Source organism: Pelobates fuscus, chromosome 3 (assembly GCF_036172605.1).
Source record: "Pelobates fuscus isolate aPelFus1 chromosome 3, aPelFus1.pri, whole genome shotgun sequence".
In the NCBI taxonomy this organism is placed as follows: Eukaryota; Metazoa; Chordata; class Amphibia; order Anura; family Pelobatidae; genus Pelobates; species Pelobates fuscus.
In genome coordinates this window covers 155,877,946-155,905,781 of record NC_086319.1, presented here as the reverse complement: position 1 = coordinate 155,905,781, position 27,836 = coordinate 155,877,946, and the positions used below count along the sequence as shown (strand labels likewise).

The 27,836-nt window shown below is 38.1% G+C and overlaps 1 protein-coding gene across 7 annotated transcripts in view; it reads left to right on the top strand.

Moving 5' to 3' along the window:
* The window catches only part of CNOT4 (CCR4-NOT transcription complex subunit 4), a 103,254-nt gene that overhangs the window by 50,082 nt on the left and 25,336 nt on the right, over positions 1-27,836 (top strand). For 2 of the 7 annotated variants that reach the window (XM_063447562.1, XM_063447559.1), the window contains exons 4-12: positions 1,447-1,533; positions 4,508-4,609; positions 9,397-9,522; positions 12,720-12,853; positions 15,461-15,601; positions 16,548-16,613; positions 23,886-23,943; positions 25,039-25,288; positions 26,914-27,405. In XM_063447562.1, coding sequence (XP_063303632.1) covers positions 1,447-1,533; positions 4,508-4,609; positions 9,397-9,522; positions 12,720-12,853; positions 15,461-15,601; positions 16,548-16,613; positions 23,886-23,943; positions 25,039-25,288; positions 26,914-27,405 — 1,456 coding nt within the window. The remainder of the gene's footprint in view (positions 1-1,446; positions 1,534-4,507; positions 4,610-9,396; positions 9,523-12,719; positions 12,854-15,460; positions 15,602-16,547; positions 16,614-23,885; positions 23,944-25,038; positions 25,289-26,913; positions 27,406-27,836) is intronic. The other 5 variants (XM_063447566.1, XM_063447563.1, XM_063447564.1 and 2 more) reach the window with 3 other exon arrangements.

The following is a 27,836-nucleotide window of genomic DNA, read 5'->3' as shown; positions in this document are numbered from 1 at the left end:
TCCTTATTAGCACTTAATTCACTGACTGTGTGTCAAATGGCATTCTGAAACGATGAATCATGTCCAGAGTTAATAAAAAAAATAAAAAATAAAAAAAATTGCAATTGGAATGGCAACTTTGTCTTTAGAAATGTCATAATAGAACCAAATATATTGTATTGTTCCAATGGAAGAGGGAGTCTGCACACTTCTCGCTTAATCCTTTGTGAAAAATCCAGACCTGAGGCTGGCAACCTATATACATCAGTAGGAAAAGTAGTGTGGTCCAAGCCCTCGAGGTAAGTGAAGTAGCAATTTTATTGCAATATCAGGAAGTAAACAGCAACATGTCTACCTACAACGAGGCCTTTTCAAGCTTAAAAAGGCCTTGTTGTAGGTCGAAATGTTGCGGTTTGTGTTCTGATTTTACAATATAGCTGCTACTTCACTTACCTTGAATGCCTAGACCATACATACTACTTTTTCAACAGTAGACCCAAAGTACCACAAGCACTGCGTGGTCCAACATAAGTGGCAAACATTTAAAAATTGTTGAGAGACAGCACCAAGGGCCTTCTGGCAATATAAACACTATAGCAGACTGTGGTGATTAGAGTGCCCCTCTAAAGGTAAAAGTGAGATAAATGCTGTCATATTAAAGTTATCTGAAAGCTGACATTTACTTTATTCTAAATTTCACAATATTTTTCAGAAATCATATTTATAGTGGCAGGGAAATTATACAGGTTTTCAGTTAAAGGGTCACAAACATGTATTCCTGACCCTATAGTGTTAAAACCACCATCTAGCCCCCCCTGGATCCCTCATGTCTCCATAAATATAGCAAAATCTTATGGATTAAAACCCTTTGTGGTAAATCTGCATGGTGTTTGCCTCAGAAAAACAAGCAGTCTGCTGACATCATCAGAAGTGGTAGCTTGATCCACAGTGCTTCCCCATAGGATTGGCTGAGACTGACAAAGAGGCAGATCAGGGGCAGAGCCAGCATGATTCAAACACAGCCCTTGCCAATCAGCATCTTCTCATAGAAATGAATTGAATCAATGAATCTCTATGAGGAAAGTACAGTTTCTACATGCAGAGGGAGGAGATACTGAATGTTTGGATGCATTTTAGTCAGCCATGACCCAGGAAGGATCTCTAACCATTATCTTAGGAGTGGCCAGTGAAGTGATCACTAGGCTGTAATGTAAACGCTGCATTTTCTCTGAAAAGACTGACATCGGTGAAAAAGTGGTACCTACGTCATAAATAGATCCAAAACTTCAACAGACAAGTGTCTCAATGTTTCTTCGGTAGTCCTAGGTAGTGCCATAATCAGTTGGATATATTTTGTTATACCTATTCTAGCAACACAAAAATGTGTAACGCTGTACTAACCATTGCATGCACAATACATTGTAGAACTTTTTCAAACACTTTGATGTTGCATTTTATTTTCTCTAGGTTTTAAAACGGCCAGAATATTTTGGTAAATTTGGGAAAATACACAAAGTTGTCATCAACAACAGCACATCTTATGCAGGCTCACAGGTAAGTCATGAGATGTGTTGATATATTTTTATTAAGTTTATGCAAATAACTTGTACATATAACTGGGAATGATGGTAAAATGCGTTTTTGCAAAATCAAGTTATCTTATAATTTATAGTCGAAGCAACGCCAAAAAGATTAAAACCCAGCTGAAATGGTTTCAATATATGATCTCAAAGAGCAATGCGTATGCTACCAATAATTTATCCTTTAGACAAATGGTGGACAATGTTAATCTAATTTAATTGAGCATATCGGAGTAAAAAACATATATATTAATTTTTTGAACATGTGCAAGCCTCCCATCTGGTTGACAGGAAGTGGCACAAACGTCTCCTAGTTACAACTAATATACTCCCACAATAGTTAATAAATTATGCCGAATATTTAACTGCATGTCTAATTAAAACAATTGAATATGTCATAACAGTGACATAAAAGTTGCCAAATACTTTAGAAACTGCTAAAACAATAGTATGCTGGGGTTGGTGCTTCTAAAAATATAGTGATGGTTATCCTCCCCTAGCAACTCACTGGCAGTTAATGCATTCTGTAACACCAGTATAGTAAATGGAGTTACAATTTTTACCTTCACAACCTGTTTACAATGATGCCCTGCTATTGACTGCAGATGCCATATGATTTTCATATAAAATACAAAAACGATCAGGGATCCAGCTTGTACCACTAAAATGGAAACATGAAATACAACATAGTGTAATAAAGTTACAATTTTGAACACTCGCTTCACATTTCAAGGTTACTCACAAAATTACTAATTAAGTCAGGCCCTCAAGGTGCCTCCCCTTAGATAGCTTTTTTTTTTTTTTTTCTTTGCTGGTTTCCACGCCAAATCCGGTTATAAGGAAGTCCACACACTCCCAATGGTCGGGTACAAAAAAGATTTATTGGCTTTAAATTTTTTTTTATATATATATATATATATATATATATATATATATATATATATATATATACACACTAAATAAATAATAAATAACGGTCTGTTATTTATTATTTATCTTTTATTTAGTGTGTGTTATAAGGAAGTCCACACACTCCCAATGGTCGGGTACAAAAAAGATTTATTTATTAAAAAAATTATATATATATATATATATATATATATATATATATAATTTATAATATAATCATTTTTTTTAAAGGCCAATAAATCTTTTTTGTACCCGACCATTGGGAGTGTGTGGCCTTCCTTATAACCGGATTTGGCGTGGTAACCAGCAAAGAACTTCCACTTAACTCACCATTATCAGAGGCCACCAGCAGGTGATTTTATCCAGATGCTGACTTAAAAAAAAGTGCATAGAAAATGATAAACTGTAAAGTTATGTTGAATGACATTGTTGGTGTAGGTCAAGGAATAAACCTAAATAAATAATTGGAAAAAGGTTTATCATATTTAATTATCAATCTGAGGGCAATCAGCGGACTCTCTCAGCATATGCGCTAACCTGGCACTACAGGGCTTGGCTCAAGACTGCTTGTGGAAACACCTGCTTAGGTGCTTTTGGCTATCTGTCTTGAAGTATTTGAGGCCCTTGAGAAGCATATAGTGGAAGTTAGACATTTTATAATAGTTTGCCTTCAGTGGTCAGATGCTTGGGCACTCCCAGCACCATAACCATTACAACACCCCGAAGTGGTTATGTTGCTGAAGGTTTTTTTTTTAATATTTAAGGAAAAATATATTCAGCTAAGGAGTTATCTGCTTTTATATTGTTGCCCTTTCTGAAGTGTTATTTATTGTGTCGCTGTAAGGTGAACCAAATGGCAGTGTTTTAATTATATAACCCTTTCATACCTGATGGTCTCTAGATTTAACCCTGGTAGTGTCCTCACCTCCATTCCTTACAAAGTTTATATTAATACTTGAGTTGTTTAATACATTCATTACTAAGAAACCTTTGAGGAAGAAAGTGTTTTTTTTTTTTTGTTTTGTTTTTTTTCTCTCTCTAAAATATTTCATTATATTGATCTATGTGTAAGTACACTCTTCATTTTGCAGTGTTAGATACAAAGACTAAAACTACTGATCAATAAAATAAACTAAAATAAAATAATTGCACTAAATAGAAAAAAATAAATGATCACTGAGAAATTACTAGTTTTTATTTGGGGCCATCCATATATTTTCACATACACAGACAGCAGCATTACACCTGTAGATGTGTAGTTCTGTGCTACACCAGTAGCCTAGTATGATGATTTTGTGTAGAAATGCCAACTAGTCATCTTTAAAGTCACTGTCACCCAAATAAAATATATAGACTGAAGAGATGTTTGTTCTGCTCTCCATTTTCATTGTGTGCCCTTTCACTGTCTAGAGTGAACTATATTCTAAAGTCCCTTGGCAGATCTTTAACCCCTTAAGGACCAAACTTCTGGAATAAAAGGGAATCATGACATGTCACACACGTCATGTGTCCTTAAGGGGTTAATATACATTAAACAATTGTACACACACCAGTGATAAAAAGGCCAAACAAGTTAGAAGTGATTTTCAATGTTTTGTGATGTGATTTCCAGAGAAGTGATAGTTCTGCTTTAAGTGTATTTAAAGGTTACTCTGGCAGGATCTGTTCATCTTAATTTAAAGCTCTTGCATGTTTTCACATTGTTCTCATATTTTGACAACGTTCTGATGATTCCTAAACTGATTTATATATTTATATATATATATATATATATATATATATATATATATATATATATATATATTTGGTAAAATTAGAAAAAATGCCAAGCAAAATATAAATATTTTAGTGAAATAAAACCTCCACTGTAAATTACTTATTTTGTTAAAGTTAACACTAAACTGTCATTTTAACTAAATCTAAAAATTGGATTAAAAAATAAATAGATAAAAAAAAAAAACTAACTTGAAAATGCAAAATTATTAGAAATCAATTTCAAGCCAATAATTATGTTTTTTGTTCTCTCTACTTTCCTTTAGGGTCCAAGTGCTAGTGCATATGTAACATACATCCGTTCAGAAGATGCACTTCGAGCAATTCAGTGTGTCAACAATGTAGTAGTAGATGGCAGAACACTTAAGGTAAGTGAAATCACTTTGGAACGATGCATAATATATTAGCTCATTAGCATGTAAATGTAATTGTGAAAATATAATCTAAATTTATAAATATCCCAAAAAGGCTTTTTTTTTTTTTTTTTTTTTTGTCTTTAATGCATCAATTTGAGGTAATTCACACAATTCTGGATGTTCCAAATAAACTGATACTTTTCCAAAGGTGACCCATAGAAACTTGGACAAAATTGAGACTGGTTAACTGGAATGGAGATTTCCAGCAGCCATATTAACCACTCCTTTTCTTTCTTTTTTTCCCAAAGGTATAGTGCTTAAAGTGTATCCAATGTATCTTACACTTATCTATCAGGGAAATAGATACTTTTGGAATGAGCTTAGATATTCATTAACATCATACTATTGTAATGAAATAGAATACAATTTAGGTAATTTTAACATGCTATCCATGAATCCTGTTCTTGCATTAGAATTTAGGTGATTTCAAGATTTACCACAATTGTTTGATAGTGTTTAATCACTTCAGATCAAGTAGAATTAGTTAATAAAACATAACTTGCTAGTATGAGTGCAGAGGTGAATTGTTTGCAAGAAGAGAATATACATTATATGGACACACTTCTCTTAATTAATTAATTCTGGTCTTTCAATCAGACTCTTTGCCACAGTTGTATAACATCAAGCATCTTGCCGTGCTTTTACAAATATTAGTCAAAACGATGGGTCCTTCTGAAGAGCTTAGTGAATTAAATTGTGGGACTGTCATAGGACACTGCCTAGATTTCTTGTGTCTGTCTAATCCGATTTTTTTTTTTTTTTTAGTGCAGCTCAACTAGAAGTCTTTGCATGACAGGTGCTCTGGGCAATTTAGCTCCACTGAGCTACAAAAAAAAAAAAAAAAAAAACGATTGTAACAGGGTTAATTTATGAAAGTGCCAATTGATGTTGAAATCTTCACTTTTTGTAAAATAATGAAAATGACACCCTCTTCACAAATAAAGCAGTTCAGCAAGCTTAAGTGTTTTAGTTATTTGTAGTGTTCCTTTAATTTATAGTTGACAATTTTGTTATTTTAGGTAACAAATGCTGGTTCTTTTTCATGAGTAATGCCCTGTAATGCGTTTTTTGCATGGGCAGATGGTTCTAGTTGGCTTTTGGTTTAAAAATATTAAAACTTTTCTAGAACTTGTTAGCTGCCACTTACCGTATATACTCTAGTATAAGCCGACCCGAATATAAGCCGAGGCCCCTAATTTTACCCCAAAAAACTGGGAAAACGTATTGACTTGAGTATAAGACTAGGGTGGGAAATGCAGCAGCTACTGGTAAATTTCTAAATAAAATTAGATCCTAAAAAAATTATATTAATTGAATATTTATTTGCAGTGTGTGTGTGTGTGTGTGTATGGATGCAGTGTGTGTATGAGTGCAGCGCGTGTGTGTATGAGTGTGTATGAATGCAGTGTGTGTGTTGCAGAGCCTTGGTGGGGGGTGGGCAATTTTATTATTATTTTGTAATTTTAATATTTTTTTATTATTATTATTTTGTATTTTATTTTATTTGTACTATTATTTTTTTAATTATTCATATTTTATTATTTATATTTTTTTCCGTCCCCCCTCCCTGCTTGCTAGCTGGCCAGGGAGGGGGGCTCTCCTTCCCTGGTGGTCCAGTGGCATTGGTAGTTCAGTGGGGGGCTGGCAGGGAGCACTTATCTCTCCTGCAGCTCCTGTCAGCTCCCTTCTCCTCCGCGCCGGTCCGTGCAGCTCCCTCTGTCAGCTCAGTGTAAGTCTCGCGAGAGCCGCACTATGACCCCGCAGCTCTCGCGAGATTTACACTGGGAGCTGACAGAGGTGCTGAACGGACCGCCGCGGAGGAGAAGGGAGCTGACAGGAGCTGCAGGAGAGGTAAGTAAGATTTCTGCAGCCCCCACAGCCCCCTGTCTGTATTATGGCAATGTAAATTGCAGACATTAACTCGAGTATAAGCCGAGTTGGGGTTTTTCAGCACAAAAAAATTTGCTAAAAAACTGCTTATACTCGTATATACGGTAATCTAGCCAGATGAGTTTGAGTGTACTAAGTTATCAGACATTTATTATAAAGAATTATGTGCTAGAGAAAACTAGACATCACCATCCAGTTTTTGTTTTCTATGGGATACCTGGAAAATTTTAAGAAATATAGATGGATAGAGATATAGATATGTGTATATGTTTTTTTTTTAAATTTGTATTTTATTAGCTTTATACACACAGTTATATTGCAGGTCAGTAACTGGTGAAGAAATTTGTCAGACCGTGCGGTTCACCATCCGGCAGACATGGAACATGAACGTCAGCAGAACATAAACAATAACATTGTGGGAATAGCATTGTGACAAACAAAACATTATGGTGTGGGGTTACTAGTTGCGTCCTGGGGTGGCCACTTTAACTGAAGTGGCGTGATGCAGTGAGCTATAATGATTAGGAGCAGACTCATTCAGCTAAGAGCCTCTGTGGCAAGTGGCAGGTCGTAAAGTCCGTGGTTAAACACAATATCGTCCTCTGCTTTTAGGTTGGGCTCGAGCGGGTAGTTTTCACCTCCACTTTCATGGTCTAAATCGCCCAGAAAGTCGTATCTTGGGTAGCGTCTTTTGAGCGCTTCCTCTCACCCAAAACAACCAGGTTCCCCCTGGTTGTCCACTTATTGTTTGGGGTGGGATCAGCTGTTGTGCTCGGGGTTTCAAGGTTGGTCCTCAGTTTGTCCCAGAGTGTGCGCAGGGTCTTGTTCTGATGTGAGAGTGTATAGTTGGTCTCCATTTGGGACTTATAAGGCTAAATCTGTACTCCATCTCGGTTTCTAAACTGTTGACGACTGGTGCCAGTTTGCATTTCTCCATCAGCACCGCAAATGGTATGCCACCATATATTGTTACCACACTGTTCTCAAACTTGACTGTGCCCATCACCTGTGAGCGGGCCAAGATTGCGTTGCGAACCGCTATGTCCTTTGTCAAGGCATCCCTCGGTGCGTCAGCCGGTGCCGTAGCGGCCTTTCGGATGCCCGAAAGCCGCTATGAGCATGGATGAGTCTCTGGGCATATGGTAGGAGCTCCTCCCCACTGACCTCTTCTTGGATCCCACACCATATGAAGTTCCGGCGTCTTTGCCTTGATTCCATGGATGCCATGGTTCTCTGCATTTGTCGGACTTGTTGAGTAAGCTCTGTTAATTTTGTCTCTGTACCCTGTATCCTTTCGTCTCTGGCTTTCTCTCTCATCTCCACCCTTGTTACCCTCTGAGTCACAACACCTATCTCCTGTTGTGCCTCATGGAGATCCTCCTTCCACACTTTGCGGAGGTCTTGGAGCAACCTTTTGATATCGCCTCTTGTGGAGGGTGTCGAGTCATCCTCAGACTCTGAATCGCGATCAGCATCGCTGGGGTGTGAGGAGGTGCGGGATTCTCCCTCATGTTATTCCTCCGTGTACTCCTCCTCTGGTTGCACTGCCTGCGCCATTTTAGGCGGCCCGTATGTAGTAGGCCTCTCGAATGAGAGCTGTATGTCAGGCAGTCCAGGACCCTCGGGTAGCCGGAACCTTTTATTTTTCTTGCCCATTATGTCTTCTGGTTGGGGTAGCTCTTCTGGATGTTGACGGTCAGTTATTCGCAGTGAGTTGTCGAGTTTTATTCTTCTACCAACCAGAGCTCCAGCAACACGTGTCTTTCCAGTTACTTGGTCAGCCACGCATGTTAGTCTTGTGCCATTTTCTGCTCAATTAGAAAGTGAATGCCAAACTTGTTTATTGGGACAGCTTAATGGTGCTGGCCCTGGCCAATCAGCGTCTAATCATAGAAATGCATTGAATTAAAGCATCAACACTACTTTAGCGTAATAAATCCATTTTGGGATATAGATCATGCCCCTGCAGTCTCACTGCTCAATTATCTGGCATTTAAAAGTTAAATCACTTTTGTTTATGCAGTGCTTTGCACAGGCTCCCTTACTGTGACTGTCACAGTCTGCATGAAAATAGGTTTAATTTTCAATCAGATGTTAACTTGCTTTAGATGTTTTTAACTCCTCTATAAATTGAGCTTTAGTCATACACAGATGGCTCCTGAATGGCTCCTGCAGGCTCTAGAAGGCTAGTAACCGTAGGATATTCATTCTAATTAAACAGTGTGCATTAAACAATGTTTAAATGTTAGATCTCTCTTGCAGGAAGTGCTTAGGAAGGCATCACAATCGGGTAGATGTGACTAGGGCTGTATAAACAAAGTGATTTAATTCTTAATGGCAGAGAATTGAGCATTGAGACTGCAGGGGCATGATCTATGCACTAAAACCAATCAATTAAACTACAGTTGTTGTTGCCGCCTATAGTGTCCCTTTTAAAGATTTACTTGTGCTGTTCTGGTTTCAACATTGTAATAGTACTGTATGGACATTCATGCTGCGAACACAAATAACTTTTTTACAGGAAAATTTACCACCTCCATTTAATGCTTTTATATTTGTACCCTTAAGGACCACTGTCATGACCCCTTATAAATCATCATCTGATCCTATGCTATTATGGAATGTCTTTCTTATTTTGTATTTGCAGCTTTATATAGCCCACCTTCGTTAAATAAGTAGGATATTCCATTTGGATACAGGACTTTTAAAGCTGGGTCATAATGACATATTTTTATAATTTCTCATTAAGGCAGTATCATGCTCAGTGGAAATAAAGATTTTAACAGCAAATTTTTTTTTTCTTACCCTTAAATAACCCAATAATTTCTATCTGTTTCACTTTTCTCAAGGCTTCTTTAGGTACTACAAAATACTGCAGCTATTTCTTAAAGAATATGCAGTGTCCAAAGCCAGACTGTATGTATTTACATGAATTGGGGGACGAGGCAGCTAGCTTCACAAAAGAAGAAATGCAGGTGAGAATTACATAGGTTTTACATATTATCACACTTGAACTTTAACACAATTTAACACTATTAGTGATTCTGATTTTTTTTTTTTTTTTTTTTTTTTTTTTTCAATACCATCATTAAACATGTTGATTCCATACAGCATTGATTTCTTCGGTGAGGAAAAATATATCCCACATTTCCAGATCCAACCATGGAGTAAATGTTTTCTTGGCAAACATGTTGAAAAACACTGCCCTGTAGTGTAAAGCTAAATGATCTAAATGAAGCACTGCAAGATGTGAAGTCTTATTGAATAAAGGACCACTATAGTGCCAGGAAAACATACTCGTTTTCCTGGCACTATAGTGCCCTGAGGGTGCCCACACCCTCAGGGACTCCCTCCCGCCGGGCTCTGGGGAGAGGAAAGGGGTTAAAACTTACCTTTCTCCAGCGCCGGGCAGGGAGCTCTTCTCCTCCGATCCTCCTCCGATCCTCTCATTCGGCTGAATGCGCACGCGCGGCAAGAGCTGTGCGCGCATTCAGCCGGTCTCATAGGAAAGCATTATCAATGCTTTCCTATGGACGCTTGCGTGCTCTCACTGTGATTTTCACAGTGAGAATCACGCAAGCGCCTCTAGCGGCTGTCAATGAGACAGCCACTAGAGGCTTTGAGGGCTGGATTAACCCATTTATAAACATAGCAGTTTCTCTGAAAAAAAATAGGTTAACCCTAGCTGGACCGGGCACCCAGACCATTAAGCTGAAGTGGTCTGGGTACCTAGAGTGGTCCTTTAAGTATAGCACATAAGAGCTCTAAAGGGCGTGTTGTTATGATTCTCATCTGGAGCCCTGTTACCATCCATCACCCAGCTTATATATCCTGTAACATATCTCTCACTAGTTTACTTCTCCGTGCATCGAGTATATCTTATATGCCTCACAGTATTGTTCTGATTTAAGTCTAGATGTGTTAGCTTGGCATGTTTATTTAAAAAAAATAAAGTTTGTCATTATGCAGATCTGTTGTGTAATCTCCATGTGTACACCTGATATGATTCCTCTTTGCTTCTATGTTTTTGTACTGCACTGTGCCTCAATAAAAGAAAGAATGACAAAAAAAGAGCTCTAAAGGGTCCTTTACAAAATATAGTATTTTCACTTGTTAATTATTCATGTAATATGGATAATTAACCATATTTATATATAATATAAATATATATGCTTTATATATTATATTATGGTGTGTTGTGCTCTGTCCTCATTTAGATACCTTGAGTTTTGAGGTTTTGAACAATTGTATAAAGATTGCCAAAACAATTATAGAATGACATGCCAGTAAAACCTAAAGAAAATTATAAACATTCACTCACAGCCTGACATTGGTTTGGTTTAGAAAACTGCGCTTATCAAAACCTGCGATCGTCATGCATCCTTTGTGACGGTCATCAAAGTTGCAATAATACGGTTGATCAGTTTTGCATAGATGCCACCACTGCCGCATGAGAAATGGCACAATGGGTCATTTGTAGTTGGAGGCTGTTATTATACCTCAAGTGGCATTGGGGCAGTATATCTATCTGCCAAAGTTCACAATTACAACCCTTCGCAATAGAGAAGTGTTCACTGTTGTTGTACTATACATGATGATGCCAGTTGTGAAGAAGGTCTTAAGGGGGGATGTGCAACTAGGAGCTGTTGTGTTTCCAGACAAATGTTAAAGGAACACTATAGGGTCAGGAACACAAACGTGTATTCCTGACCCGATCATGTTAAAGCAACCATCTGCCCCCCCTTGCACTCCTAAATATAGCAAAATCTTGCATTTAATTCAGTATGCTGCTCCTGGCTCTGCCCCTGATCTGCCTGCTTGGCTGACATCAGAAGTGGTGTTCAGAGCCAATCACACGGGGTAGAGGAACTCTCCTTGAGTCGGATAGTGTTTGAAAACAGAAAAGTCTCCATGGACTTTGTTGCTTCTGTGCTGGGAGTGAAGCAGTCAAGTCCATAGAGACTGTCTGTTTCCAAACACTGTTTGACCTAAAGTGCATGTTTCTGCGCAACTTTGAACATATCTCAAATTAAATTTATGTATTACTTCTGATTTCTAAAATGCCTAGTAGGTTCAGGATTTAAATTGTGGATTTAAAAAATTAAATAAAAACATTTTGAATGTATTAGGACAAATATAAGCAGCGGGTTTTCCATTTTAAAGTGAAAGTTTGTTTTGAAACTACTGCCACTATACAAGAGTATATGCTTATACACACCCCCGTCTGCCCCAAGGTAACTAGGGACATTTTGACACTTTTTATGTTATTGTTTTCCTCTGCCGTATAGGCCGGTTATATATATTTTTTTGTGTGTTTTTGTTTTATTTATTTTACATTTCATTTTTTGGGGTAAATTTAGATAGTGTATCCCACTACTGTAAAGAATCAAGGTCTGTACACTGCTACTGCCGCAGAGTACAGCAATATCCTCTGTGTACAACTTTTTTTTTTTTTTTTTTTGAGAAGATAGAGTTAAATTACATATGTGTACTTCAGTTTTAAAATCTACAAATTTCACCAATAGATTTTTGGGGCCTTTGTCAAATTAGAGATGATCTAGCCAGCCACCTAGTCTGCCTGTCCCTATCATGGTATACCACTTGCAAAACAAGGCAACTTGGGCCTGTTAATAAAGGGCATATTACTTGTCCATTTCATCACCAATTTCTGGCAAATGTAACAAAAGTTTGCAAAATAATATATATATATATTTATTTATTTTTTTTAAATGTCAATTTCAGAGTTCTTGTGTGTCACTACTTCAGATACCCATTTTTTTTTTTTTTTTTTTTTTTGATAATGCCATTTAGTGTTGTGGCGCTATACTCGCCATAGTTTCACCATGCTAACCACAATCTAACTTTGATGTTATTTCTAGCCCTAAGAATGAGCTGTTTAGTAGATTGAGCTCCAGTCTGAAAGATCAATATGACAACCAGTCACAATGTTCACATTTCCTTTACTGGCAACTAAGGCAAGTGAATAGTATGACTGACTGTCAGTGTGATTAGCCAGCATTGGAGCTAATCAATGGCTGTTGCTTGCAAATGCATGCCTGTTAATTAACTTTTTAATTTTAGTTTTTTGGTTGGCATGTCAGATTCCGGTTCTAGCTATTAAACAAACCAACCCTACTATTTAGTGGAATGTAATATATATTTTGTTATACAGGCTGGCAAACATCAGGAATACGAACAGAAGCTGCTGCAGGAACTTTACAAACTAAATCCAAACTTCTTGCAGCTGTCTACGGGTACAGTCGACAAGAACAAAAACAAAGTGACAGCGATACAGAGGTACGATGTGTAAGTAACAGCAGCAAACGTTAAAGGAGTATGTGTACTTGTAATCTATTTTTCTTCTTTTATGACTTCTGAGATGTGTAGGTGAGAACAATATCCATTGGTTTTCTTATATATTATATTCCCCAGGAGTGTGTTCTCACTTAGCTGCCCTCTCCATTTAAGTCATGCAGTTCTCTAGCTCACTACCAACTATTTAAAAGCAGTTGCATTTGGCTATGGTCTTGTATAGTTTTAAACAGTTAAGCCAAAAGTGAATCCACCAGCTTGTAACAACCCCAGTTTCCCTAGATGAAAACAAACAAAACAGATTTTAACCCCATCTAAATGTGTTTTTGCTCTGATATATTTTAGAGGCAGACTGTGTTTTAGAATCTGATTTCAGGCATACTGGGACGTGTGTCCTGGTTGGTCATAGGTCAGTGAGTGATAGACTCACCAGTGTTATCTGTGCTGTTTTGATGAAACCAGCTGAGATTTTTGCCACTGGGGACCCATACTCCTGCTAAAATCAGGCACCACTGGAAAATGTGTGTCCTAGGGTTCACCTCCACTAAAGTCCTTTGAGCAACCCTAACTGTAGCCCAATACAACTACCTATTTAACCCCTACATTACCCCAACATGCCATAGGGGTAGGCAACCTTCCGCACTCCATGTGTTTTAGGCTACATCAAAGTATCAGGGAACATGTAGTCCACAACATTTGGAGTGCCAAATGTTGACTACCCCTGCACTACACTATCAATAAACATTAACCCCATACTGTACCCTGACACTAACAATTAACCTCAACACGGCCTTAACCCTAAATTATGTAATATGAAAGGTAAAAAAAAAGTGTTATGGGAAAATATACATATGTACCTTCTTCTACATTTCTAATAGCCATAGGACTTCAAATTGTAAAAGAGAGATTTGTGTATTACATAAGTGTGTACTCTCAATTAGTCCATGCTACTGCAGTTACTGTTTTGTATATTGTGTTTAAGCGGTTATAGCTAGTCAAATGTTACCTTTTGTAATTCTGAAAACAGGGCTTAAAACTTACATTGTTCACTAGCCAGTGGAGAGTGGAAATACAGCCCTTGTGGTTAGAAATTCATCTTTAATTAGCGAACGGTTTGCCATCCAGATTTACAGTACCAGGAACTCTTAGATCTTTCTAGTAGCAAATTTAGAGTCCTGCTGAAAGAATCTGTTCATATTGGAGTGCTGGTGTCGCAAACACATTGTTTTGTTTATATAATAAAACTACCAGTCAGTTTAGTGCAGTAGAACATGTCTGTTTTTCTTTCAAACTTCAATATAATTGTTTCTATTCTCATTGTTGTTAACCTAAAACTCACAATTAGTGGTATATTTTGGTCTTTATATATTGTTATTAACATAACTTGTTCAATATTGGGCATCTTATACACAGTTTCTCAAATGTCATCTCCCCCTATAAAATATCAATACATCTTACCTTACATCTTGTGCACGAACCTAGGTGGTCCACATTTATCTATTTCTATAACTCTTCTATGCCGTTTCTATTTTATTTTCTGTGCTGCTAAAATACTGGCCTAATTTACGATCCTTAATTGATAATGGCACTTGGCTGACAACGTCATCCGTAGATGATAAGCAGCTTGGCCAGTGAAGCCGAGACGCTGGAATAGACAGTAGAACACTCGATGGACTTGAGTCACGATAGAAAATGTGAACCAATATTTATTGGGGGGAAACATTATTTAGAACGATGTCACATTCTGGAGACCAGTGACTTAAAATAGGTGTAAATAAGGGCCAATTGTCAAATAGTCTTTTTAACATAGCAGGAATGGTCTTAAAGTCTTAATTGTACACCCTAATGTTAAAAAAAGCATATTTTTAATGTGGGTGAGTTGATGATATTTGGTCCAATCAGAAGCATTATGGGCCTTCAGTGAATGTGTGGCATTTGCTACACTTCACAAATCCAGTATTTCTCATATAGAAATTAAACCCAGTGCTCCTCTATGAGAAACATTTGAAATCATGCTTAGAACGAGGACACTAGCAAGACATTCAGAAATCAAAGGTCTTAAGAAAGGGAGTGCCTCTAGTATATATGTAATAGCAGGAACAATTTAACATAATCATTGAGAATCTTGTGGACAAGTAGGAATCTCTTATTTTTAAATATTACATTGGTTGGGGCTTGTAACCATAGCTTTGAAGTAGGGAACATCAGATTTATTTATGTAGAGCCATGTTTTAGTTTGTATTTACAATAATTCTTATTTTACATCTTACATTTTTTTTTTTATATTTTATTTAATTGCATTTTTAGTTTTCAATTTAGACTGTTTTAAATTTTTAGTCTTCAGTTTGTATCACTGATTTCCCACTCTTTACACATCGTGTTGTAGTCTTTGTATGACTGTTATGCTTACGTAGGTTTCTGGTTTCATCCAGCTTGAATCTGTTATCTTTAGAAAGAGAGGTTTTATTTTGTTACTACACTTTTCCACATGCATTTTCTCCACATTTTTGTCACAGATTTCAGTTCATTCCTTCATCTCTTTATTTTTCTCTTCTGTTTTTTCTTCTTTTTGTATTTTTTCCGCATTTTTGTTTGTTTTAGACCCGACAGTAATAACAAAGAAGCATGGCCATCATTACAGAGCTCAAGCAGGTCTGCCAACGACAGGAAATCTCCACCTTTATTAGACAATGGCGTAGATCCAGATCACATGACTCCTGACGGTCCTGACTCAGACTTTGGGTAATTGAACTGCCTCTCTTTTCTTTTTAGGTGGTTCATTTTATCTCCCCATTCAACTTTTAGTCTTCGGTTCTTCCTCTTCATTTATGCGTTTACCCAAATGGTCCCATTTCATCTTCTTCTACTTCGGCCTTCGAGTTTCAAAACTCCCACATTCCAAGTTGTCTCCTCAACGACTCTACTTTAAATATAATTTATAATCTCGGGTAGTGTCCACCTCTTTAATGCAAATACCCTTATATAGTTGAGCAACGTAGGCTGTGTAACTGGACCCATGAAATACACAATGTAACACGAAAGGATTGATGTTTTTTTTCTGATATACCTAATATTTTTTTACAACACTATACTGGTGTAAACAGTGCCACCATTGCGAAGAGGAGCTAATAATCTCCTTGTGTGTGTGTGTATATATGTGTATATATATATATATATATATATATATATATATATATATATATATATATATGTATATATATGGGTCTATGTGGTTATATATTAATATAATTTATAGAAATCTATGTTTTTGTCCAAAGAAAAACAAAACGATGGTCAGTTTCACAACACATTTTGTTAAGAATATAAATATATACACATACAGTGATGGATGTAAGCATTAAATCTGACCCTTTTAGAGATTGGGTGTATATATGTCCATATCTCCTACCCAATTCCTTCAAGACCAATTACATGTGATTGTCCATAACAAGAAATATGTGGAACCTAGATCTTAAGAGGTGATATTATTGGCAAACGTAGAACAAACCATCATTTAGATTTGTGTTCCTGGTACTTCTTTATTTCATTCTCTGGCATTTGATGCAGACTTATGAATTCAGCAGCCCTTTTAAGATGTTCTGGATCTGAAGTTCTTTGTCCCCACCCTGTGTTCACATATCTTGTCCCTGTTTTATTTGCTAAAAACACTGTTTTTCACAAATTTTAGGCTGTTTTGGGAAACCGCTGAACATAATGTTGCCAAATTTGGCAGGGTGATAGAGGAAGATACAAGGTACGTGGATTTGTAAAACATGCAGGTCAAGTACCTTGAATGATTAGAGAATTATTCTAATATTAAAATGGTTTCTCAAGCATGTGACGATCTTGCCACTTAATGTTCCCCATTGAAACTTTCAACCATTCATGACGTCTCGTGACTTCTTTTACACCTTGTCACTCCAATCGATTAATGGTTCTTTATGGCATTTGGAAAAAGTGAAGAAATTACTCCTTTGATTTAAATTGTGACTATTTTTAATGTATTTGAATACTTAAAGATGCCCCTCTTGCTCAATCTAATACATACAAAGTGATGAAAAAACTGAACATGTAATGCCTTATGCGTTTTGTGGACTCACAAACTCAAAGAATTTTACAATTCCGATTTTTTTTTTTTTTTTCTCTGTGTAGAGATGCTCACAGTTCTATATTAAGGGAGAGACATGCACACATTTGATCACATCGTAGCATAAACACGGCAGGCATTTATTTCTTCACTTAGTCCTGTGTATTTCATTTAAAATATTGTTAATAACTATGAAATTCCTACACTACAAGTTAACTAATCTTTTTGTCACTAACCTACCATTTCCTTTGTAAAAGCACCTTGAAAAGCCCTATTTTTTTATTTTTTTTTAACCCTGACTTACAGTAGCCTATTTTCTTTAATGTGTCTTCAGACCGCTTTGACTTCTTCGTGGGATTTTCAAACAGATCTGCTTTCTTATATTCAGTTGACTTAAACTTATGGAACAAACCTTGTTATTCTTGATTTCACCAGTACTTCAGTGATCATAGTTATAGTTGATTCTAGGATCGATGATCAAAACATTTTGTCAGATGGGATGTGTCATTGAGGCACAATGATTTTCATGTTTATGGATATCCCAACTACATCTGAGATTTATTGAGCTCTTTATGACATACTTTGTTTATAATGCTTTTGTACAACACAAAAACCTCTATTCGTTTATTGAATGAAATACATTACACCTACTACTACCACCTACTAATGTTTCTTTGTAGGGACACATAACTTACCAGTGTTCCTTACCTATGTCTCTCTTTTAGTATATTGATTATAACTACAGCGATTTAAAAAAAAAAAAAAAAAAATGGATGCAGCTATAGCCACCCACAAGCTCTTCTTTGGTGTGTCCCCATTATCTTGGACATGCTCTCTATTCAAAATAGGAGATTGTGTCTTATCAGCCATATTTAGTTAGGGATTTTTTTAACAAGTAGAAATCCTATTCAGCAAACCAATACAAGCATTACTGAGACATCTGTTAGCAAATTGAATGTTATCATTCATATCTTTTATGAATGAAAGGTCTGAACTGTATATTCCCTTGACCCCTGTTCAGCTGGATTTGCGGTAGCCCAGCTATCCAATTTTTAACCGTGGCAAGCCTGGATTGACTTCTAGGATTATTTGCTTGGCTGTTCCCCAGTCCTTGGAGAAGCCACATAATTACAGTTAAATAGTTATTTACTTTAATTTTCCCATTCAAATAGTGTTGGTACAGCAGCTGCATTTTTCCATTCTACTACAGTCGGCATTTTATCCCTAAATATAAAATTCTTTCAGCTTGGCACCACCCTTAATTTAGCAACAGCAGTCCAACACAGCCTCCGTTTACTGCCAGTCCCTGCGAGGAACAAGTTAAGTTGGCATTATAGTACCATTTGTGTTTTATCTTCCTACGTACAGTGACTAAATTTGCATGGGTAGCAGACTAGGCCAAATTTCAGTTTTCTGACTGGAGCACGATATGGGACCTCTGTGATCTCAATCTCAGCCTATTAAGTGCTGGATTAGGTCCCATTCTCACCCCTGGATGGCATTGCATTGTGTATGCACGCATGCTCAAAATCCAAGGTGCTAATTTTCAAACCATGTTTTTATTTTATGTTATCTAGCATAATAAGCGTTTTTGTGGGGCTTTTCTTTGTTTTTGTCCTTCTTTGCTCTCTGTCTTCTGCATCTATTTATTATTTATCCAAATTCATTATTTTCCATCATTTGAATATATAATGGTTTATACTAGATGTGACTTTTCATATGTCATGAATATTGATCAGGGTACAAACCATAAAGAGAATGGAGGACATAACACATAGGTGCAGAGTGTTGCCAACTGATAACATGCTGCAAAGCAAAGATTTATAGGATCACTGCAAGCAACATAACCCCATCAGAATGAAGGAGTTCCCGGGTGACTGAAGGGGTTAAACTGCTAACGAATGGTTTAACCACAAAGACTTAATTCCAGTGCCCAATCCCTATGCCCCTTCACTTCCGTTCCAATACAAAGTTTCAATCCGGTTGCCTCAGACCAGACTCATTAGCTGCCTTTTCATAAAACATTGAGAAAGATATGTATCGTTATCACTCCCTTTAGTGAAAGTTAAGCTGAGAGCGTTAGCCGATGCTTCCTAATTCAAGTCTCTGAATGAAACGTAAGAGAAGGTGTAAAGCAATTTGGCACTAAATTGAAGACTTTGAGGTTAAACTTCTGTGTACCTTGATTAATTTTATTGTTTTATTAGCTTATACTTGTCATCATATTTCCTGGTTTATCCTCCATATCCCAGGTGGGGATAATACCACCAACGCACCAAAATTGTAAGTAGGATACCATTTATTTACTACCTACCTTGTGTATAGACATACTACACCATAAGCCTTTTTCTGCTTTATTTTTCCAATATATATTGGACGGCAATTACAACAAAGCTCCACGTATCTTAAGACGGTGATTGTACCGTCCAGGCAATTTACAGCAGAGCTCTTAGTAGCTCAGTAAAGTGTGAGTTAGTCCTCTATACACTTTATACAAAGTAATGCATATATAGTTACATATTGCACTATTTGTCTTTTTCTTTTTCTCTCATTTTGAGGTTACAAAATTGCTCAATACCTGTATAAACCAACCTCAATAAAGTAGATGTAAATATATGCATTTGTATTAACACAAGGGTGCTGTACATTTATTCTACACCTTTTTGGGCGCGCTTTGTCACTTTGTTATAATTTGTATCGTCTGCGAGGTTTTGGGAATCCTCGCTGACTTACTGCTGCCCACTTTTGTATTATTGTAGTGAGCGCCTATTTCTGCTTTTCTATACAAAGATACCTATAACATACACAGAGATGGGTAGACTACATAGATTCCCATACAATAGATAGAGCTGAGTGGAATACAGAGGAATAATACTTAGAGCTGGGTACTACTGTAAGGGGATACTCATAACTATCCCACACAGCCCAGTATCATTGTGATGAATTACATAAAACTGCAATACAGAGATACCAACACAGTACATGTCTCTGTATAATGTTCCATCTCTCTCTTTGCTCTCCCTCTCATGATCTCATCTTCAGTAGTGCTCATGCGATTATAACTTTATTTCTATTAAATATTGCTGCTGTTATAAAAACATGTTAGCTACTCAATTAGCACTCAACACACAGTGTAAACAGGGTTGAAGCAGAAGGGTACTGGTACACTTGTTACCTTTGCAGCTGGCAATACAATTAATCTGCAGTGATAATGTGGAACCAACAAGTAGCTCACATGGGTAACAGAATTAACAATAATTATTTATTGGAATCAGATCAGTTCTCAGCCACAGTCCTACAGTTGAAGCTTTACTACTTTTTTAACTAGCCACAGCGTGTGTGACAGCACTTTAAAGAAGAAAGTGAATATGTGCAGTAGGAGTTATTAAAGCTATTAGTATCACAGTGCTCGGTGTTAGAAATGTTCCCCAACCCTTTGCAACGCCTGGGCTCCCTGACTTTATATACATGAATTCTATAATTGAGTAAATTCTACTGTTTATTCCGCTCTCAGGCAATCACTGGGGCTATTGGGGGGGAGATAAAAAAGATATTATACACTTAAATTTGTCAGGGGACAGGGGCTGCATGCCTCTCTCTCCTGAGGGCACTGTAACCCAGCCCCCCTGGTACTATGAGCCATTGATGGACCATGAATATATACAGGCCATATAGCATGACTCTACTTATGGGCAGCTTGGCCTATTGGCAACTCAATAAAATTAACAGAAATTCCTTCTTAAAGATCACTAGGCGCATGTGCAAAAATCTACTGCAACATGGCAGATTTCAAAGTAGCCATTTTTTTTTTTTTTTTACATGCCTAGATGCTCTCAAGTAAGCTTCTATAAACTGCTACTGATGAGGTGGGAGGGGCCCTGCAGAACTCATATCCGTTACAGAATTAAGCAGACATTGATTGATTTTTTTATTTTTATTTATTTTTTTTTTTTACCATATTTTTGTCTTACCACCTCATCTCCAGAAAAAGAATCTTATTGTTTCTAAACAACTGCAAAAACGGGGGGGCGGAGTCTGACCGCCGAGCCGCATGGACGCATCCGACATGAGCTCCGGCCGGGCGGGCGAAATACGGGGCTATAAGCGACGGCCATCCAGCCAAAAATACCCAGGGGGACATCACCCACGTCGGGGATACCCCGCTGGACCCAGTGATACCACCCCGGGGCCTGCCGAAGCCGGCAACACCGAAATCCAAATGCGGCCTACTGAGGCTGAAGCCAGGGTGAGACGGCAGCTCTCCAGGGCGCAAAAGCCCGCAAGCGACCTCACCTCAGCCTTCCCCCCCCCCCTATGGACCGGTGGGGGACATCCCGGTCCCCTCTGGACACGAAAACCAGTAGGGAAAGCGAGCAAGCCAGCTAAGCACTATGATGGAGCAAAAACTCACCAGGGACCAGCCAAAATGGTCGCCCAGCATGTACCCAGAAAGCGGACTACCCACCCTAAACCTAGTAAACCCCCTATGGAAATCTTTGACCAGCTCTGTGCGGGCCTCACGGCAGCTCTGCGCAGAAGAGGGGCAACCCTCCGCCAAGCTGTCCAAACGGTAGCCTCCTGGATACGTCCAGCAGCGAGACGCAGGTCCTACAGGCAAGTTCCCCAAGCCTCTAAAATGGCCGTCCGGCAGCGCAGACACCAAAGGGCCTCAAGGCGGGAAAAGACGCCGATACTCTCAAAAGTCTTACCCGACCACACTCCTGGCTATCAACGCAGCTCTCAGCATCGCTTCCAAGCCAACGCTGCATCACAGGGAGCTGCGCAGCCACACACCACGAGGACACATACCGGAGCCGAACCCCGAAGTGGAGACGCCGGGCCATGCGGCCGCAAAGAACGGAACCCCTCGGCACTACTAAAACCCCAACTGCAAAGCAACGGCAAAGCTAATCAAGATGCAGCGAGACAACACCCAGGGAGACGAAACCAGCGGAGAGCTCCCTCACGACCCACTGGGGAAAAGCGTGAACCCACACGTGTGCTCAAGACCCAGAAGAACTGCCTGACAGAGCGCCAGCGTTTCCCGGTATCAGGGGTCGGCTGAACTTTAACTGGACTTACCCGTTTGTACCAGTGTCCTGGAAACGGTTATGTACTTTCTCTTATGGTTTACCCTGACTTAAAACCGCAACATTATTATTTTATTTGAGTAACTGTTTGTTTTCATGTTTAATTCACTGTTGAAATGCCGTTCTATCATTATTATCAGCTTAGAAGACTCCTGTCACTAAGCGCAATACCAGATGATGCTTAATTACACATACCTGCTAAACGGAGGAAAAACCTCTAACTACCCCTCCCCCCCACCCCACCCTTTGATCTAGCATCAAGGCCGTCAAGACACCCAGCGGGTGGCAGCCTCTTGTATAGAAAGACACACACTGCTCCCCTATCCACTAAATCAGGAAGCAAAAGGCCTATACCGCCCGAAAAGTCCATACCAGCACCCATCCACTAGCACATACGAGGCGTTAGGCCTAACAAATACAACACCAGGCTGTATGATCCAGCTTTCACTGCTCCCACAACTATGTAAAACACCGGCCCGGATTGCCCTGCTTACTATACTTATAAAATGTGCCGTTTTCACACATGCCATACCTTGTATTTACTATGTTTGCCGTTATTCCACTTGCACCTGCTGTCGCGGCAGACCAAGTGTTGTTGTTATATCTTGCACAACAAAAATAAAGAATTCAAAAAAAAAAAAACAACTGCAAAAACATTTTTACCCACATAAAAAAAAATGGTAATGCACTGCCTCGTTGGTGAGATTGTTGTGCAGGGTTTCATGCTCCCTGCTCTCATGATCTAAAAAATATCAGATGAGCTACTAGAAAATATAGTGAAATGGCACCAATGTAATTACAAAATATATATGTAAAATGGCTACATTTTTATTGATTGAAATGCAAATATAACATGGCTTGCCCCTGTATTTGCAAACATTTGATTTTCCTCAATTCATATTGGTACTACAGCCTAATCAAAATTCTTTTTATACTTGGTGCTTTTAGTTAGTTCCAAACATATCTGATTCCATGCAAAACTTGTGAGCAGGCTAGTTGAGAATTGTTTTGATAATTGTTTTAATTCAACTACTGTGGTTTCTAAAAGTAGAGTATATATCTGAAATAGTATCTGTGCAAATTATTCTGAGCATAACAGAATTACAAGGTGATGAATCTGATACCCAACTACTAATTCTGTAGGGAATTAACACATACATTAAAGTTCATTTTGTGTACTTGTTTTTTTTATTTTGGGGTTTTGTGCAAGCTTGTTAAATAAAAGATTTTATAAATAGATTTTCGTATGATGAGCTCAAAATATCCTGTAAGATTCTCTGCAGTATAGTACAAGTAAGCACAGTTTCAGAGTACTCTATATAAAAAAGAAAGTTAAAAAATTAAACCAGAAGAAAGACTCCCATGGCGCTGCTTAGCCCTCCTCCCCCTGCAATGTCAAGGAGGAGGCGGCAGGGCCTTCAGCTTGATAGTCCAGTCCAATGCTGCGCATAGAGGAAAACATTTAATCAGCTCTTTCCTATGGGGCTACTACATCACTTGACTGGTTTTACTTGATCTGTGCAGCGGAAGTCATACTGCCACTGGAGGAGCTCTCAACGCTGCAATGAAAACATTGCAGTTTCTTTTAAAGAGATTGGAACCGTGAGAAAAGCAGCCTGAATACATGAACAAAAACCTATCAAATGCACGTTAGTTACATTGGCAACCTGAGTGTACCTTTAAATTATGAACTGGCATAGTTCCTTATCTGTGATGTTAGTGTTGATTATGTGCTTATGTTTCTTTCAATATTTAAAAATACAAGGAGCATTGCTGTATGTTATTGTTTCAGTTTGCTGTATGTGTCATGCACAGTTTTAATTATTATTATTATATTTTTTTTTTCCAGTACGGTTGACAAATCTTCAGAATCTATAAGTATAGGAAATGGTGATAACTTACAACAGGTAAGCAAAAATGTCAAAGGGGATTTCTCTAGACCAGGCATTGTAACATTTTGGTTTATGCATTGTATTTATATTGCAGAATAGAAAAAAACATGAGTTGAAAAGTATTTAGAGTGTTTGGGTGTTTATTATTTTAGAAGTTGCAGATTTTAAAAGCAAAATTTTTGTAAGTAACCATGCTGGCTTCTAAATAGTGCAGTTCTTGCAACAGTATGTTATTACTGTTTGGTTTGTTCAAACCAGTGTTCAAGGAACATTAATGGTTTTGTAAATGGCTCCATTGGTGTTGAATTGGTTAATAGAGCAAAAAGGTATAAATACAATGAACACTACAGAAACGTCCTATAAAAATAGGAGCACAACTCTACATTTGTGTACAGCCAAATTGTGAAATGTCTTAATTCTGTGCTATGCTTTGAGAGCTAAGAACTAATGAATTTGTGATATCATCAGCCAGTCAGACTTTAAAGGGTTTCTTACATGTAATTCAATAGTGAGAGGGTATCCTTGCAGCAGCTTTACTCCACCTATCTGGAGATTATCTATAGTTATGATCTCCTGACCAACTGAATTATTCTCATAGGGAGGCATTGTGCATGTGTGGCAGTCGCTGTACCCACAACACTTCTCAGAGAATCTGGTGTTTCTCTATGAGAAGCTTTGCTTTCTGCTTTGTGCTGGATCAGGAAGAGGATGCGTCCTACTGTCTGACAAGTACTCATTTCTTTTGAAAGTGTTTTTTTTTTTGTTTTGTTTTGTTTTTATTTATATATATATATAATCGAGCCTTTACCCTGTACTGGTAATTTTAGCATACTACATTTTAGGAAACTTTGACCCTTTTAATTTCTATTTCTCCTATTAAAGAATATATTTAGTGAAGTGTGTAACATTGATGGGACATACATATTTTATACCCGTTTTCATTGTCTACAGCCTTTATGCTCTTGCTCACAAAGAGTTTTTCACATTGTGTATTTTTTGTTCACTATGATTTAAATGTAGCTGTGTTTTACAATGCAGGTGTGTGTACAGTGCCTTTATATAAAGCATTAATTTGAGCCTACTTGAGATTTATTTTGCTTTCTGTTGCAGATATTAACGAGTGACACACCATCACCACCACCAGGCTTATCAAAACCAAATCCTGTCATCCCTATCAGCTCAGCCAATCACAGTGCGCGATCCCCCTTTGAAGATGCAATGACAGAATCACAATCATTATTTTCTGACAATTTCCGACACCCAAATCCCATCCCCAGTGGGCTTCCCCCTTTTCCCAGCTCCCCACAGACATCCAGCGAATGGCCCACAGCTCCAGAACCACAGAGTCTCTTCACTTCAGGTACAATTCATTCATGTTTGTTATGCTATATAAAATGTGGGATCTTTTGTATGAAGAAAACTGTTTTGCTCATGCAAAAGATGTTGGGGGGGGGGGGGGGGGGGGATATTTTCATTGCTAGATGTAGTACTAGGGACAGTATTCTTACTACATTCAAATACCCAAACTCTGCACAGAAATAGTTTTTGTTTTGTTTCATTAATATTTTGGAGGACCAAGAAAAGTATCAGTAATTTATCAGAACATCTTACAGTTCTTGGCATCCTGCTAGTATTCTAAGTTATAGGTGACGATACCATGCAAAACTAGATTGGCAGCAATCTAATCCCCCTTTTAACCAACCATGCCAATATTGACGTAGTACTCTATAAACTGTATACATTTTTTATTTTTTTTTATGCATCTAAGAATACTTTGATGTCATTGAGGTATATGTCTAGTTAATGTTTAAAACAAGAAATCATTTAAGGTCAAAGGGACAGTATAGTCACTAGAACAACTATAGATTAATATAGTTGTTCTGGTGAGTATAAACATTCCCTGCAGGCCTTTTTTATGTAAACACTGCCTTTTCAGAGTTTTTGGTTACATTGCCTCCTAGGGATATTTTCAGTGGCCTTTCCTCAGATGGCCACTGGACGTGCTTCCTTTGGGCAGTGCTGCACAGTATCTTCAAGTTCTGCACGGAGACGCTGAACTTTCCTCATTAATTCAGTGCATCATTATGAGGAGGTGCTGATTTGCTAAACCAGCGTTTGGCCCCATCTCCTTGACTTTTTTTAGCCAATGGAAAAACATTTGGCTGAAATCATAAATTCTGTTGTCAGCAAGGAGGCGGATCGGAGGTGGGGCCAGCTCCGGTCGAGCTGGAAATATGGTAAGTTTTATTACTTTTTAAGAGACCTAAGGTGGAGCAAGCCACCTAAATGGTGGTTTTAACAATATAGGGTCAGGAATACGGTTGTGTTCCTCACCCTCTAGTGTTCCTTTAATGACTGTTCTACATACATTATTTGTTTAAATTGATTCTGGCACCTTTAAAAGGAATTGGTCAGCTTCAGCAAGTTGTAATGTGTATATATTGGGCTTCAGAAATTACCAGCTAATATTTAGAACAAATAGTTTACCCAGCTAAAGCCAGCCTTCCTCCTAATCCAAGCTGACCACCATAGTGGACATGCACATACCCGCCTGCCCTAAGTTATTATTGCAGCAACCCACATTGCATGACAAACTTTCTGTGATGCAGTTAGGGGACAAGGCTAAAAGTGTGCATAACAGTTTCAGCATTCAGATATGTTGTTTTTATTGTTATGCTTCTTATAAAGAGGAGAGAACCCAATTAATAAGAAAAAAAATATATATATACAATTAAAGTACATTTACTTGCAGGTTAGCTAGCACAACATAGTGAATCTATTCTTCTGTATGAATTGATGCTTTGTCATTATTTCCCTTTAAAATCAGACTTCCTATGCCAACATCATACTCTGGTCCTTAAGATCATGAAATTTATTTTTTAGCATTCGTATGATTTTTGAAATCTGCTGCAATTTAGTGAAGGCTGGGTGAAGTGTTTAGTCCAGATAGGTTTTACTCTTTCAACATTTTCTTTCTCTACACAGAAACCATCCCTGTTTCCTCCTCAACGGACTGGCAAGCTGCATTTGGCTTTGGCTCTTCAAAACAACAAGAGGATGACTTGGGTTTTGATCCCTTCGATATCACCCGAAAAGCCTTAGCAGACTTAATTGAGAAAGAACTGTCTGTCCAAGACCAACCCTTACTGTCACCGACATCTTTACAGAATCCTTCTCCTCACACTACTGCCAAAGGGCCAGGCTCTGGCTTTCTTCACCCTGCAGCGGTCCCCAACACCAACTCCATTGGTAGCACCTTTTCAGTTTTGCCACAGAGGTTCCCACCCTTTCAGCACAGAGCAGTGTATAACTCATTCAGTTTTCCTGGCCAGGCAGCACGGTATCCGTGGATGGCCTTTCCACGAAATAACATCATGCACTTGAACCACACTGCAAATCCAACCTCAAACAGCAATTTCTTGGACTTGACACATCCTTCTCAGCACAGCACAGGCCTTGGAGGGATTCCTATCGCAGGTAGGTGTTATTGAGCTCTTGTTCTGATCCTGGGTGGCCAGCTTCTAGATGTTTATAGAAGCATTCAAGTCTTCTTCTTTTAATTTATTTTTTTTAAACTGTTTTGAGTGTCTTTCCCAGACAAAAATATATATTTTTCATTACATTTTAGTTTGGAATGGCATTACTGGATGTTACCTCAACATCTGAGGAAAGGGATTTAGGGGTGATTATTTCTGATGACTTAAAGGTAGGCAGACAATGTAATAGAGCAGCAGGAAATGCTAGCAGAATGCTTGGTTGTATAGGGAGAGGTATTAGCAGTAGAAAGAGGGAAGTGCTCATGCCATTGTACAGAACACTGGTGAGACCTCACTTGGAGTATTGTATGCAGTACTGGAGACCATATCTCCAGAAGGATATTGATACTTTAGAGAGAGTTCAGAGAAGGG